The 16,929-nt window shown below is 43.3% G+C and overlaps 1 protein-coding gene across 1 annotated transcript in view; it reads right to left on the reverse strand.

Moving 5' to 3' along the window:
• TBXAS1 (thromboxane A synthase 1) overlaps positions 1-16,335 on the reverse strand; it is a 152,299-nt gene extending 135,964 nt beyond the window's left edge. Inside the window, exon 1 of the mRNA XM_032401464.1 lies at positions 16,086-16,335. Coding sequence (XP_032257355.1) covers positions 16,086-16,174 — 89 coding nt within the window. The 5' untranslated portion in view covers positions 16,175-16,335. The remainder of the gene's footprint in view (positions 1-16,085) is intronic.
• Between the last annotated feature and the right edge of the window lie 594 nt (positions 16,336-16,929).

Genomic DNA, 16,929 nt, shown 5'->3' on the forward strand with positions numbered 1-16,929 from the left:
AATTCAAAAACAATTTTTTCCCAGCTCATTCTGAACGCTAGGCTTTGTTGTTTGCCTGCTGGGGTGTGGGGGCTCTTTTGGTAGTTTTTTAAAGATTTGTTTATTTATTAGAGAGAGAGAGACAGAGAGGATGTAAGTGGGGGGAGGGGCAGAGGGAAAGGGGAAGCAGACTCCCTGCTGAGCAGGGAGCCCCATGCAGCTGATCTCATGACATTGAGATCATGACCTGAGCCGAAACCAACTGTCCGATGCTTAACCAACTGAACCACCCAGGCACCCTGGCTCTTTTCGTATTTATCATTATGTGAACTCATCTATGTTTAGTTGTTTTATTCAGAACGCCCGGTTTATAGGGAAAAAGGAAATGAAATCTTGTGGCTGCTTTTGGATTGCAAGAGCAGGCCCCTGTTCAGATCTGCCAGCAACTTTGTAGAAGACAGTGTACACAAGTATATGACAGGGAGGAGCATGGAAGTGAGTTAAAAGTCTCTTTTTGTTTTTGAAAACCTAAGTGAAATTCACCCTGTGTAACAGGCCCCGTGATACTGGGATACGCCCTTTCATCTTATAACCACCAGCCAGCACCAAAGGGTAGTTTCTTGAAGGGCAAGAGATAATCCTAAAACATATATATATTTTTAATAACACAGTAGGCCTTAGCACCCATGAGAATATTTAAAACAATTCTGGAGCTATTTATGTTTTCAGCCATAGCCATTTCTTAGCATAACAGCATCCATAAATTTACTGCCCAGTGTAGAACAATAAATTTATCCTGAACAATCCAGCTCACAATCTACAAGGATGTCCCCTGGTTGTAATATATTTCAGGATAGGGTGGACACACTTGGTTTTCTGCTCTCAGGCTTTTTCGGGTCTTCTGGACTTCAGCAATGCCTCCCTTCCATCCTGCTTTTCCAGACAGGAGTTGGGTCCTCGAGGGGTCAGCTACTCCCTTTCCCGCCTCATCGATGTCCTGAATCAATATTTGCTCTTCTCAGAGTATGCTCCAGTACTGTCATCAGTCAGCCCCTGGCCTCCATTGCTTATTCAGCTAGAAATTCCCGGGCACATCCCCGGGCTCAGTTCAGGTCCACCTGAGCTCCTCCCCTGAGCTCGTGACCCCATGTTAGTACTCTTGGTGCTCACTCGTCACCCCACAGCCAAGACCTGCTGAGATCCTCCTTGTCAGTGTCTCAGCTGCCAAATTCCCCATCAATGTCTGTTCTTTTTTTCAGCGATCACTGTTTTCATTTACAGTAAAAATCCAGGTGTCTAATAGCTTTAAGGTTTTGTTTGTTGGTTCTTTGTTTGTTTATATTTTTGTTTTTATTTTGTTTTGTCACTCATGGCCTCTTTCTGCTTTGCAAGAGATCAGAACCCAGATGTGAAATCTTGGAGCATATGGTAGATTGAATCATTGCTTGCAATTCTTCATGCCCTCCCTGTATCAAAATTCTACATCATCGCCCTTTATTTGATGACTTTCAAGTACCTCCCATTATGGTGGGTGGAGTCTTCTCTTCCCCACCCCCATCCCATGAATGTTACACTTGGGCATGTCACTTGCCTTGTCCAAAGAAATATGGGCAGAAGTGACGTTAAACCACTTCCAGGCTGAGGCCTCAAGAGACATTATTTCCTCTGGTATCTTTTGCATTTTTGTGATCTGTCAGGAATAGAGCTTTTTCCCCAAGTATCCTCTTCAGCCTGGGCCCCATTACAAATACATATGAAGCAGATCTGAACCCCATCCACAGCCTAGAGTAGAGCTACCCCCGCAAACCCACAGACTGTGAGAAAAATAAATAACATTGTTTGCCAATGAGTTTAGGGTGATTTGTTACACAACATTGCAGCAGTAGCTAATACAGGTCAATTCACTTGACTTCTCTGCACATTCATTTCCTCATCTGTAAAATGAGGCCATTGGATTATAATCAAGATACTCTACCTCTTTTCTACACCTACGCTACTGAGGTCTCTGGAACACACCCAACAGTAATAGAGCTTAAACATACCAGAGTCAAATATTACAAATCACTAAAGAAAGAGAAGGATGGGGAGATGTTAATTCCATTTAGGAGTGGCCTCGGAGAGAGTCATTTCAGTGGGGCTGAAGGGTAAATGGGAGATGAGAATGTAAGAAAGTGAGGGATCCCCTTTCTGACCTCTTGGCTGGAAAGAGAAGGATGAGTGAAATGGCAGCTGAGTGGAGCACACAGACAAAGAAGAGGTGGTTAGTCGATTAGTTGGTGGGCTGGCTGGCTTATGTGGATGTTTTAAGATGAGAGGGATTAGGGGCGCCTGGGTGGCTCAGTCGTTGAGCGTCTGCCTTCGGCTCAGGTCATAATCCCAGGGTCCTGGTATTGAGCCCCGCATTGGGCTCCCTGCTCAGTGGGAAGCCTGCTTCTCCCTCTCCCACTCCCCCTGCTTGTGTTCCTGCTCTCGCTGTCTCTGTCTCTGTCAAATAAATAAATAAAATCTTTAAAAAAAAAAAAAAAAGATGAGAGGGATTAGAATCTTCAAAGGAATATTTATGCTGTCATAGTGAAGGAGTAATGGAGGTAAGGGCTGAGACAGGAGTATGCAGGAAACGAAAGGTCTGGTCTATGAGAGAGAGTAGAGGAAGCCTTCCCGGGATTTATGGACTGATTTGATATGCCTCATTTACACTTCCAGTTCTCAAACCCATGGGCGAGGAATGTGTCAACCAATGAAACAGTGACCAAATGGCAAAGAGAATTGTGCAGTTATGGTTCAAATTGGAGGAGAAATGTAAATTTTGTCATAGGAAAATTTTACATTTTTCTGGAAAGTGAATTGGGTTTAAAGTGTGATTTATAAAGCACTTTTCAAGAAATAGATTTTCCTTTCTTCTTAAACACCTACAACTAAGAGGTACACACTGCCATCAATAGGCTAATAATAATATATGTGGATATAAGATTTATCAATCACAATGTACTCCTACTCCCTTTTAAGGAGACAAGAGAAGGTTGTTTCTGTCTCTACTTTATCATTGGAAACTGAAGCTCAGGAAGGCAGCTGACATCTCAGAACTTCTTGAAGGAGAAGTCCATCTCCTCTCCATTGCCTTCCTTCCCAGTTGCTTCTAAGCCTGCTGCATTTTCTGGCTCCTGTCCCCACCACTCCATCAGTGGCCATCTCCAACAGCACCTAAGACTTCTTAGTCACTAAATCCAACAAGTATTTTGCAACCTCATCATATAAGCCCAAGATTATTCAAAACAAGGCCACTTGTTTGAAATACAGCTCTCCTCACTTTTCACTTCAGTGCATTCCTGAAGAGCATGGGACAATTCCAAATGGTGTTAAAATTAATTAATAATGACTGAGCTTGAAAACAAAATCGTGAGCTATCTCACCCAGATCTACATAATTATTGTTGAGTATAAGCCTGCAGCGATCAGATAATAACTAGCTATCACTTATCGAACGTTACTGGGACTGGCCAGTCTACTCCATGTCTTAACTCATTGACTCTTCCAAACACACTAGGAGGCAAGCATGGTTACTGTCCCTAGTTTATAAATGGGGACACTGAGATGCAGAGACCTTACCAACTTGCTTAAGTTTGCAAGGCTAGCCAGGGTTTGAATCCAGGCAATCTGGTTCCAAAGCTCACGCTCTGGACCATTGCACAAGTGCAGAAAGGCAGCCAAAAGTGAAGTGAGTTTTAGTGAGTTTTCAAAGACGGTGTTGAAGAACCGACACACTGCTCAAGTGCTTGAGGGTCCTTGGCTTTCCCAGATGGGTGCCGCGGTCACCTTTGCACGGTGATTTTGTTTAGCAACCCTTCCCTTATCAATAGTGCAGAGATGAACTTCACCCACACCCCAGGCTCGCCTGAATTATAAAGAGAGAATGTTTTACCAAGATCCAGAGTTCAGGTCAATGACATTTTGTTATATAACAAATGAGAGTGGTAGCTGGTTGCAGTGGTACGCAGCCAGAAATGAATGGAAATTCTCTGTGATAATATTCCTGACAGCAAAGAACAACTAGCATGTATTGGGAGTCCCCATATGCCAAACCCATGCCACACAGAATTCTATATATATTATCTCCCAATTCGGTTTGGCTCAACAAGAAATTGAGTGCCTATTTACCCAATAGAAGTGTACTAAGTGACCCAGGCACAATGCTGGGCACTTGAGATGGAAGGTGTGTAAGGCCAAGTCCTGCCTTTGGGGAGCTCACCTTAGATAAGTGGAAAGAAAGCGAGAGAAGGGACCAGATGCAGCGGGGCCAGGAGCACAGGGAATGCAGAGGCTCTCACCTGAACCAAGGTGGGGAGGGTACCCCAATAGAGGGAAGGAAATGGGTGGTACACAGCATGGAGTCTGGAAGGAACTGTGAGCACCAGAGAGGAGAGTGTCAGGCGAGAAGCAATGGGAGCTGAACATGCAGAGGGGGAAGGGACCAGGTCAGAGAGGGGGCTGGGGTGGTGGCAGGCCAGGGAGACTTCATTCCCTAGGTGGGAGGGCACCATGGAAGGGTTTTCTGCAGAACAATGGTGAGCTCCTGTGGTGTGATTCTGGCTACAGAGTTGCAGGACAAAGTTGAGGGACACAGGCAGGAGGCAGGGAAACCAGTTGGGAGGCCATTTCCAGCCAAGGGATGCTCTTGAAATCCTGGCCTACAGTAGTAAAAGAGCAGAGAGGGAGGAAAGAACAATTCAAAGACCACTTAGGAAACAAGACTGGCAAGAATGCGGATGGGCTGGCCGTTAGGGGTAAGTGAGAGCTGGCCTAGGTGGCCAGGTGGCAAGGTGCCATATGCCGAGAGGCAGGGACTCTCAGCCCTCTCTTATTAATGAGGAAACTAGCAAGGATGGAGCAACTTTTTCTGGTGGAAAAAGTGTATCTGTCCTAAACTGTAAAGGCCTAGCTGATTTCCATGGTACCATATTTCTCCTGAGAATTTCCCAGTTACCTTCCTTTATCATCCCTTTTGTCATGAGATGATGCTCCCAATTTTGGTCACTCTCTGTTTACGAGTAGAGTTCAAACCCCGAAATGTATAAACTGACTATGCTTTACAATGCTTATAGCCTGGGTTCCCCAGATGCCTATTGATTTGCAAAGGTAGGAAGGGGGCACATGAGATATTTTCAACATTTCAAAGAGTCTAATGTAAATCGTGCAGTTACTGACAATAAAATGGTGCAGGTTAACGAAAATGTCAAGTTTCTTTGCTTTGGAGTGGAATTATAACTTGGTACGCTAATGCTGGTTATCTCATTGATCAGCTATTCTCATTGGCAGAACTTCTATCATTGTCTTAGAATGATTAAAATGGGAAAATCAATCAATCATTACTTAAATATGCATTGTTATTTAGACAATGGGACCTATGGGGAAATAATATAAACAGTGGACGTTGGTAAAGAGTTTAGATAGCATTGCTTCAAACTGTGGGGATTAGTGTTCAATAGAACAGTGAAAGAGGAGGTGTTTGTCCTTTGATGCCTCTCTTCTGAGGGCTGGATGCCTCCTGTCCCCCTACACTATTGTCAGGGTACCCCACTCAGACCCCAAGAGCTCTATGATCCCCCATATGTCACCTCTACATGGCTGTGTCCTGTATTCTGTCCTATCCTCTGCTTTCGCTTCAGAGCCCTGCTCTTCAATTTCTCGTGTGACAATTACTTTATCTATCTGCATTCATGAGACTGTGAGCCACTGCACATCAATGAGGGAGAACCAGCACACTGCCTTGAAAACCTTCAGCATTCAATGAGCGTATGAACTAAGAAGTCATTTATTTACTCTTTCAGTGAGCCATGTGCAAGGCATTCTGCTAGGTGTTGGGAACACATGGCCACTAGCGTGCAAGCAAGTCAGAGGGAGATTGATCCTGCCATCCCCGGTGCTCACATGCCCACACGTGCATCTCTGTGACCTGAGGCATGGTGACGGTCATTAACGTTTATTGAGCAGCTACTGTGCACAAGGCACTCACTGGCTTAAGATTCAGCCCTGCGCTCAGGGGCTTAGAGTCAGGCTAGGAAGATAGGACACATGCATACACAATAAGATAATACGGTAAATGCCAAGATGGCTATAGACACAGGGGGGCGCTACGGAAGTTCAAGGTGGGCAGGGCTCCTGAGGGCTGGCTTGGTTAAGGTCACCTTCAAGAAGAATGACATTTGGCACGGTTTGGAAGGATGGCTAGGATTTAAGCAGAGAGAGGAGGACATTCAGACAGCAGGGACTGATGAGTGAACAAGAGTAGAGAGAAGAACGGGCATATTATGTGCAGGCAGGAGGGAAATGTGGGGGAGGATTTGAGGGCACCTTTGGGTTGACATGTGGGGGCAGAGGCTGGTTTTCGTGCACAGCACTGGCTCTCCCCAGGGTGTCTATGAGGGGTGCTCAGAAAAGAGGGTTTTGGTTGAAGCCACTATTTGTTGAGGTTGACTTTGCATTCAGGGCATCTCTGACACCTTTTTTCCAGACACTTTTGAGCAAAGAAAGGGCTGTCCTCCTTCTGGGACCATGTTCAGGAATTGCTGTCTGTTAAGGTGAAACCTAAGACATACCTTTGCAAGGACATATGGAAGTTGAGGATGGCCCGGCAGTGTGGCCCCGTGCCAGACTCTGCCAGGAGACCAAAGACAGCCAAGAGCCCAGGGCTCCGGCATCTCCCCACTCAGCCAACACTCCACCCCAGAGAAATTGTGCAACATCACATATTTCTGGCAAACCAGGAATGAGGTGGCTCTTAATAACGGAAGCACCAATGCACAGCAGCATGAACAACTGTCCCCTGTTCCTTCTCTCCCCAAAGTTCTGTCCCCATGTTCAGATATACATTATACATATAAATCCCTGCAATACTGCTCAGGTTCCTAAAGACAGGACACTTACCCTCAGTGGCAAATGGCAGCCTATGAAGATGGCTGTTATTATGCATCCAGGGGTGGAGGGAAGGGTTCATTCAGTAACTTTATTTCTGGAAGAGCCACTGTTCTCCCAGGGCAAGCAGCACCAAGCATATACTCAAGCACCCCAGTAAGGCGCTAACATTAATCTGATTATTTGCTTTGTCTATAGAATGAATGAGATTCTTCTTTCATCTCTGCCCAAAGAGTAGATGCTACAAGAAGTCTGAACTCCTCGCAAGATAAGAGGAAGTATGACCACAAGTATTAAGATGATTGCTGTTGTTTTCTTTAAAACAAAACAAACCAAAAAGCTAAGAACAATGCATATGCCCCATGAGTGTGGCCCCTCCACAGAATCCCCGGGCTTCCTGGTTCAAAAACCTCTCGAGTGAACAACAAGAAGCCTTATTGTTTTATAATCACACTTTATTTTGAGTCAAAAATAATATTGCCCAATCTAATCACTTTACCGCCAAAATTTGGACTGTTTTAAAAAAATCAATCCATTCTCAAAAAGATAACAATTGGTTGCCTTGAGGCTGTCAAAAGACTGCTTCTAGACACCAAGAACCACTCCTAAAGAAAAGTGCTAAGCAGGTGTTTTCTGATAGCTGCGTATCTGCAGCAAAGGTTTAGCCTATCAGGAAAATGCCTCTGAGGGTCATAAAATTCATTTGGCTATCTAAGTTCTGGTGCGTATGCTAAAATAATCAGTCACGTTACTTTATAGTCATGCCTCGTACTCTCGTTCTGGAAAATCAATAAAGTGAGGGGAAGGCTAGGGATATTGTGTATAACTATTTAAAAGAGAGAATACAAAAAAATAATATTCTGTGAAAATGGTCCTTGAGGAAGCACAGACCTAGTTTTCCTAAGCAGGTTCAATTTTATCTCCAAGCTCATCACTGAGTTATTAAACCAAAGTGCCCATCATATCCTAAACAAAAAGTACAAAAAATTTAAAAGGGAAATAGCACGCATCCTTCTCTAGACGCTCTGGGGCACTGGAAATTGTCCATGGCCTTTAAGATGTATTTCTAAAATGTGTCCATTATTCACACCCTTAATGTTTTGTTCCACCAAATGTTACAAACCCTGACATTGTGACACTTCCTCCCTCGGAATTTTCTCCCTCCTTTCCTCTGCCACGTAAATTCTTCCTTATATTTCCCGCCCCCGCCCCAGACCCTTCTGCTTCCCAAAGCCACCTCTGATAAGCTGGCGACCCAGAAAGTCTGAGGAGCGATGGCCGGAAGGCAAGAATAGAGTCGTTCAGGAAGCCATAATGAGGCCCCAAAAGGCTGCTTTGTGAGAGTGTTTCCCGGCTCCTGGGACACTGTCTCCTCTCCCCTGGCACTACTGCTGAGGATGAGTAGGGTGTCCGGGCAGAAGAGGGAGCAGTTCCTAGTGGACCACTTGAATTTCATCTGACTTGCTTTTCACCAGCAGTGGCTGGTTCCGTACAGACTGGCCCCTGCACAGAGTCTAGATCCAGAAGGCACTCAGTGGTCACATGGGCCAAGCACCCACACCATGCAGGAAGTGCTTTGGTGGCATTCCTGGTGGATGTGGAGGGATGCTCACCACCTCCCAGGGCGGAATTCCTGCCATTGTCAGACAGCTGGGGTTATTCGTTTACTTCAATGTTGAACTGGAACCAGCCTGCACATTGGCCCTCCTTTACCCTCTAGGCTCCACACCCTCTGTGCCCTGAAGTAACCATCATCAACCCTGGAGCCTCAAAGCTTGCAAAAGGATCTTCCGCATGTTTTATTCCTCTGTTCAGCAGCCCCTCTGTTTCCCTCAGCTACGCAGCTGCCTGACCACCACCAACACGTCTGACCACTCTTTTCAAGGGAATGTCTCAGCTGGTCGAGATCGCCCTTCTCACTATGTCCATACGCTGCATTTCTTAATCCAGTAAGCTCAGGAAAAACTGGGTTAAATGAAGTTAAACAGATTTCTTTACTGCAGAACATTATGGACCTTTGATATGCTATTTATTTCTAAGAAGGCTTGCCTTCTACTTAATGTCCCAAACACTTTTAGGAACAGAACTTGGGAAATGGTGGCCAAACTGATCTTCAAATACCCTCATTCTGCAGCTAGATACCTCTCCCTCTCCTTCTGATTATACCAGGGAACACCTATGTGGCTTCCTTGCTCTGACAAACTCAAGATGTCTCAGCTGGGCTCTATACCAGCCCAGTGGTGTTTGCTTTTTTTTTTTTTTTTTTTAGCTTATTGAGGTATGACTGACAAAATGAAAATTGTATATATTTAATGTATACAACTTGGGGTGTTTGAGATAAGTATACCTTGTATAATGATTACCACAATTAAGCTAACTAACATATCCATCACCTCACATAGTTACCATTTGTGGGGGTGAGAACACTTAAGATTACCCTCTTAGCAAATTTCACATATTCGACATTATTACTAACTACAGTTACCATGCTGTACATTAGATCTCTAGAACTTGTTCATCTTATAACTGAAGGTTTGTATCCTCTGACCAACATCTCCCCAGGCCCGCCACTCTCCAGCCCCTGGCAACCACCATTCTACTCGCTACTTCCATGAGTCAACTCTTTAGATTCCACATCTATGTGAGATCATGCCATATTTGTCTTTCTGTGCCTGGCTTATTTCATGTAGCATAATGGCCTCCAAGTTCATCCACGTTCTCATAAATGGTGAGTTTCCTTCTTTTTTTAAAGCTCAATAATATAGTATTGTCCATATAGACCCACAATTTATCCATTCATGGACAATAACATTTAAATTGTTTCCATCTTTTGGCTATTGTGGATAATGCTGCAACAAACACAGGAGTGCAGATGTCCTTTCAAGATGCTGATTTCATTTCCTTTGGATATATACTCAGGAGTGGGAGTGCTGGATCATGTAGTAGTTCTATTTTTAGTTTTTTGAGGAACTTCCCTACTATTTTCATAGTGGCTGCACCAATGTATGTTCCTACCAACAGTGCATGAGAGCTCCCTTTTCTCCATATCCTTGCCAACTCTTGTCATCTCTTGTCTTCTTGATGATCATCATCCTAACAAGTGTGAGGTGATTGCTCTTGGCTTGGCTTTGCATTCCCGTGATAATTAGTGATGTTAATCACTTTTTCCTATACCTGTTAACCATTAGTATGTCTTCCCTGAAAAAACGTCTCTTGGAGCGCCTGGGTGGCTCAGTCGTTGTCTGCCTTTGGCTCAGGTCATGATCCCAGGCTCCTGGGATCGAGCCCTACATCGGGCTCCCTGCTCCACGGGAAGCCTGCTTCTCCCTCTCCCATTCCCCCTGCTTGTGTTCCCTCTCTCGCTGTGTCTCTCTCTCTGTCAAATAAATAAATAAAATCTTTAAAAAAAAAAAAAAAGTCTCTTGCATTCCTTTGCCCATTTTTTGATCGGGTTATTTTGGTTTGGTTTTGTTGCCATTGAGTTGTGTGAGTTTCTTATATATTTTGGATATTAAGCCTTTCTAAGATATACTGTTTGCAAATATTTTCACCCATTCTGTAGGTTGTCTTTTCATTTTGTTGATTGTTTTCCTTGTTGTGCAAAAGCTTTCTAGTTGGATGTGGTCTTACTTGTTTATTTCTGCTTTTGTTGCTTGTGCTTTTAGTATCATATCCAAAAAAATCATTGCCAAGACCAATATCAAAAGGCTATCCCCTATGTTTTCTTTTAGGAGTGTTACAGTGTCAGGTATTACATTTAAGTTGTTAATCCATTTTGAGCTATTTTTTGCATATGATATAAGATAAGGGTCCAGTTTCATTCTTTTGCATGTTATTATCCACTTTCCCCAACATCGTTTATTGAAGAGACTATCCATTTTTCATTGTGTTTTTGGTTCCTTCGTCAAAAATTAATTGACCATATATGCATGAGTTTATTTCTGGATGTTTTATTCTATTCCATTGGTCTATATGTCTGTTTTTATGCCAGAACCATACTATTTTGACTACTATAGCTTTGTCATATAGTTTGAAATCCAGAAGTGTGATGCTTCCAGCTTTGTTCTTCTTTCTCAAGATTGCTTTTGTGGCTCCATAAAAATGTCAGGATTTTTTTCCTATTTCTATGGAAAATGCTATTGGAATTTTGATAGGGATTACACTGAATCTATAGATTACTCTGGGTTGCAAGGACATTTTAACAATATTAATTCTTCTGATCCATGAACCCAGGCTATCTTTCCATTTATTCATATCTTTTTCAGTTTCTTTCATCAATGTCATAATTTTCAGTGTACAGATCTTTTACCTGCATGGTTAAATTTATTCCTAAGTATTTTATTCTTTTTGATGCTATTGTAACTGGGATTGTTTTATTTCTTTTCACATAGTTTGTTCCTGGTATAAAGCAATGTAACTGATTTTTGTATGTTTGATTTCATATTCTGCAACTTTATGGAATTCATTTATTAGCTCTAGCAGCTTTTTAATGGAGTCTTTAGCATTTTCTATACACAAGATCATGTCATCTACAAACAGTTTTACTTTCTTCTTTCCAATTTGGATGCCTATTATTTCTTTTTCTTGCCTAATTGCTCTGGCTAAGACTTCTGGCTTTATATTGAATAGCAGTGGTGAGAGTGGGCATCCTTGTCTTATTCTGATCCTAGAGAAAAAGTTTTCATCTTTCCACTGTCAAGTATAAAGTTATCTGTGGGCTTGTCATATACAGTCTTTATCATATTGAGTTATATTCCTTTTATATCTAATCCATTGAGAATTTTTATCAGGAAAGGAAGTTGAATTTTGTCAAGTGCTTTTTCTGCATCTATTAAGATGATTATATAGTTTTTTGCTCCATTCTATTAGTGCGGTGTATCATGTTGAGTGATTGGTGGATATTAAGCCTTCCTTGCCTCCCAGAGAGCAATGGTTTCTTTTGAATATAGTTTAGGACTAGATTATCTAGATTGCTAGACATGGTCTGGGCTTAGAATTAGTCCTCCCATACATAAAGCAAGCTCTCTGAGAAAGACACTTCCAGGTACAGTGATTTTCATTATAGTCATAAGTCTTAATAATCACCAATAACACTTTATTGGTCTTAACCAATCTTAGCCTGGTCTTAGAATGAGACTTGATCAGAGCCCTAAAGCAGCCTGATTCCTATTTTAACAACCAGTTGATTCTTACCCTCTGAGTCTTAGGCTCCTGACCTTTAAATGCAGCCTGGCATTAAAAGCCCTTGCATCTTTCCAAGATAGCAGTTCTCAACTTCCAGTGTATTCATATATTTACCTTCTTTGACTGTTTAGCTACTTAATGGAGTACTTTTTGCACTGCCTCATTAGCCAAGAAGTTCTCCCATTACTCCAAATTCCCCTTGTACATTCTACTCTATTGGTAGAAATAATGAGATTATAGTCCTGAAAATGCCACACCCAAAGCATAAAACTGGTTTCCTCTTCACTAGTAGAGAAGAGCAATTTCCCCCTCTTTTTAATAAAGTTTCTCTCTTTTTTTTATTTTGTATTTTTTGCTCAGTAATTCATACTCATGAAAGAAATGTGGAAGCTGTTGAAAGACTAAAAAAAGAAATAAAATCATCCGTAATCCCACCAAGGAAGAAAAACCACTGTTAATATTTGGGCCACTTCCTTATACTCTTTTAAAGAATCAAGCAATCTTTGCCAACGGGGATCCAGCTGCCAAGTATTAGGTGTGCTTGAAAGTTTAAATACACTAGAAGTTAAGGTTGCCTCTAGCAATATTGAGTTCATACAACTTATTTCTTGTATATCAAATCTCTTCCAGAAGTAAGACTTTCAAACAATTTTACCCAGAAAAATGAGCTTTGAAAATGTCTTGCCATGTGTGTTAATCACCTTTGTATGTGCTTCACGTACTTCTGGCTAATATGTTCTATATGCCTGCTCCATCTCCAGCCCCGGTGGAGCAGCTCTGATCTCCTGATACCCCATCAACGGTAGATTTAAATAAGTGTTGTTGAAAATTGTGTCAAATGCACCTTGAGGAAAACTATTGCAAGATGCTATGCCTATTTTATAATGGTCTCTTTTTAAATGAAACTGACTCTTTTGTCTTCTTTCCAAATTCACATATACACGTCATAATTCAGAAGCCTTTATTGAGTACACGTCATGGTCTCTTCTACAACGTGGCTGGGGCGACAGAAACAGCAAGCCTGCAACAATTTAAAAAGGGGTCACCGAGTTGGTACAAACTGAAAACACAACAGGCTTTCAGGAAAAGGGGTGACTCGAGTAGGCACAACTGTCAAGATCTGTACTGATCTGTGAAGGGTAAGAGAAGAACCAGCAAGAAAAATACCAGCAGAGATCAGAGGCTGGAATTAGCCTTCAGCTAACATTTACTATGCACCAATGCCACATGCTGGGCATTGGGAGGGTGGGGGCTTGGTGAGAGATATGATAAAAGCAGCACTGAGTGGGGGCTCGTAAGTGCCCTAGACAAACAGGAGAAGCTTCCATGAGGAGATGCCCCTGAGCTGAGCACTGAAGGAAAGAGAAGAGGAAGGGAATTGCAAGCATGGAAGGGCAAAGAAAGGACGCATGCAGCAACATGACCACTTTGAGAACAGGATATGGGGGAAGGATGGGGGAGAGGAGTCTGCCGAAAGAGGCAGGAGCCAAACCCTAAGTCCTGGGTGCTGGGCTGATGAATGTGTACTTCTCACCTTTACCCCCATTAAACCAAATGCTAGAAGGACATCTGTGCCATGGATAGAGATTTCTGGAATTGCCATGAGACATGAGACTTCACCCCTCCCTGGCAGGAACTCTCAGGCCAGTTGAGGAGGCAAGAAGCAGTCCTCCTAATTTTACTTTCTCAGAGTTTAGGCTCTCCATGACAATCTTACCTGGCCCAATGGCCAAGATGACTCTCAAAGGAAAGACAAAGGAATTTGAATGGTGAGGACATGCCGCCCTCCACAGTTTCTTCTTAGGAGAAAGATGGCTATGGGGATCTGTCCACCTCCAGCTTTCCCTGAGCACCCCTCTCTCTCCCACAAGTCCTCTCAAAAGAATGAAGCAGGAGGGGAGGCCCAACCTCATTCAAGCAGGAGTCTGTTGCTCAGAGGCTACCTAGAGCCTTGCCTGGAAGAGGAGGGTTGAGAGCCCGAGAATGGTTACCTTGAGCTGGATCAAGGGATAGACCCAGGAGCTCCAGAGCCACGGCCACAGCCACCGTCTTCTGCTGCCTGCTCTCCTTCAGCATGGTTCCCTCCAGATACCATGCTTACCCCAGAGCCTCCATGTATCCCCCTGCCTTGGGCATCTGATCCCGACCTCCTGTTTCCTGACCTTGTACCAGAGAGCCTCCACTCCATGCCTGGCATACATTAACAGATCAACAAATATTTTTGAGATAACAAATGGAAGTCAGCTTTCACTTCCTATTTACCACCTCTGCTTCATGCCTTTATCTAATCTCTGTGTCTTTGACCCAGGTTATTAATATGGCCCTGGGAGTGGATTACAGATGCACAGCTGCCTTGCTGAATGGTGCGGTGTTATTGTCGGCTACTTCCTGATCTACACTGATTATAACCATCCAATCAGGACACATGCCCCTTTCCACAACCAGAGCAACATTAGCGTATGTCATTCATTCATTCGTTCATCAAACATTTATCGAGGCCATGCTATAAGTCAGGCACTGGGCTGGGAGCTGAGAACACAGAAATGAAAAAAAAACAAAACAAAGACAGAAACGTGTAGAGAAGTGTCTAATACCAACATTAATGCTGTGAAACGGTCTGGAGGATTCAGGTGGGACACGCTTTGAGAACCATGGTCAGAGCATAGCTATCGATGGGAAAATAGATTCATAACCATATGAAGAAATTTAAAATATACCTGAAGCACTAAAGACTTATTTTCCTCTGCAGTTAGCTTACATAGATGGCAGTTAATGATGGTGGCTGCCATCTACTGAGCACCTACTATGTGTAGGCACTGTGGTGTGTACATCCCTGAGCATAGGAACACTTTGAGATGGGTGAATGGGGTGGGGCAGGGAAGAGAGCTACTCGTGGCTCCTGGTTTTGTATATGGCTGGTTTCAAGGCAAGATAAGCTATACTGAGAAAAGTTCAAAAGATAATTAAACCAGTTAAAAAGCAAAAACAGCAATGGGACTGAAGCTGAGTTTCAGAGCCAATTTCCAAGAAGTCATTTCATCATCATAGAACATCAAACGTGAACTCCATTTTCAGCTATGCAAATTCCAAAAGAATAATACCTCACATTTGCATAATGCTTGATGCTTTTCAAAGTGCTTTCCCAGTTATTAATCTAGGGGAGGATTTATTACCACCGGAAACATAAATTGAAATTCTGTTCAAACTCGAGTTCTCCATTAATTTTTCCACTTTCCCCTCAAAAACTGGAGCCAACATAAATCCAGGTGCTTTGGATCGAGTGGGTGACTATAGTAAGTTTAACCAGCCAGGTGAATATGCATAAATGGAGCATCTTGTGGGTCCTTCCATCTACAGACACAGGCCTTGGGCAGAGCCAAACTTTGAAAAGCCTCCTGTGGAATTAACCAGATAACAGGGAGCTACTCTCAGTTCAAATCTGACATCCTTTCAAGGTCTCATGCACTCTGTTCATCAGAATCCATTCCTTTCTATCAAATAGCAGAAATCTAGGAAATTAGTTCCACCACTTTGTCCTTAAACCTACAGAAATCCCTGCCAGTGGCCTCCTGCAAAGGGGCCCACGATGCCAGACAGCTCCTACGTCCTTCTTGTTTTTAATGTCATATGAACCAAGAGGCTGAATCCACAGTACATCCACCACGGGGAGCGGATCTCAGAAAAGCGAAGTGAGAAGATACTACACGTACGAGGAAATAACTTCTCCCCAAACCTTTCCAATATTTTTCTTTTTCCATCTTTCAAACTTAATTATGTGTAGCGTTCTCAGTCACTGAATCACCAGCCTTTCCTGACACCTCGATCTCATGCATTTTAGCAAAAGATTAACCTGGCTGTTTGCTTTTAATTCTGAAGCTGTGTTAATACTCAACTCCCTCTAGATTAGAAGAGAAGAAAAACACACTCCCACATCCCCCACCCTGGCTCCAGCAAAGCTCCAGGGCTGCTGTTACCGACAATGTCACGGTCATGGGAACTTGCTGGCTGACTTACCATTTCAGGAAGGCCAAGAGGATCACTGAGAGGGCCACTGTCAGCATGGGGCCATTCACTTCCAGTTTGAGAAACCCCAAGACTTCCATTGTTCCTCAGAGTCTCTAGAAGGGCGATCCTCCAGAGGAAAGAGGGAGGCTGATCCCCCTGCTGTTACAGGGACCACGATCCGCAGATGGAAGAAGGATCAGGCAACCAAGACCACGACACGTCAAGTGGGTCCCCAAAATGTGCTCTCCGTCAGAGTGTCTCCTTATAAAGAGGAAGGAAGGGAGGGAAAAAACACAGGGTTTCAACGTAAGGCGATGAATCAGCAACTTTATTTTCTTGAGGATTGCACTGTCAATAAACATTTATGTTACCTCCCCAGGGAATTAGCAGAAGGACGGGTCCCATGTCTGCTGAGGCACTAAATAGTTGCAACCATAGATTTCTACTCCAACCAGTAGTCTTTGGAGAAAGACTCCCCTTCAAAAAAAAATAAATTCATAACTCAATGAAGATATGGGGTCCGGAGACTCTGAATGTCCCAGAAAAAATTGGGGTCAGATACCAGCCTGATGGAAAATGCTGGTGGCATTGAGGACACCCATCCCACAAAGTTCATTGGTTCCTGGGGTCTGAGGGCTCCTTGGTAACTGGCTGATGGAACAGACCAAAGATCTTGCCTTGCATCAGCATTCTCATCATGGGTTGGAGGATTTCTCCCATGTCTAAAAGTGCATCCGCAGGCTCATGCATGGGTCCTTTGTTCCAGCTCTGAGCTTATCTGACTGAAGTAGCTGAATCATTTTTTGCTTATTAGCGTATTACACTTTTAGTAATAGGAAGGATGTATCAGAGA

The sequence above is a fragment of the Phoca vitulina genome, unplaced genomic scaffold, assembly GCF_004348235.1.
Source record: "Phoca vitulina isolate PV1807 unplaced genomic scaffold, GSC_HSeal_1.0 scaffold4, whole genome shotgun sequence".
In the NCBI taxonomy this organism is placed as follows: domain Eukaryota; kingdom Metazoa; phylum Chordata; class Mammalia; order Carnivora; family Phocidae; genus Phoca; species Phoca vitulina.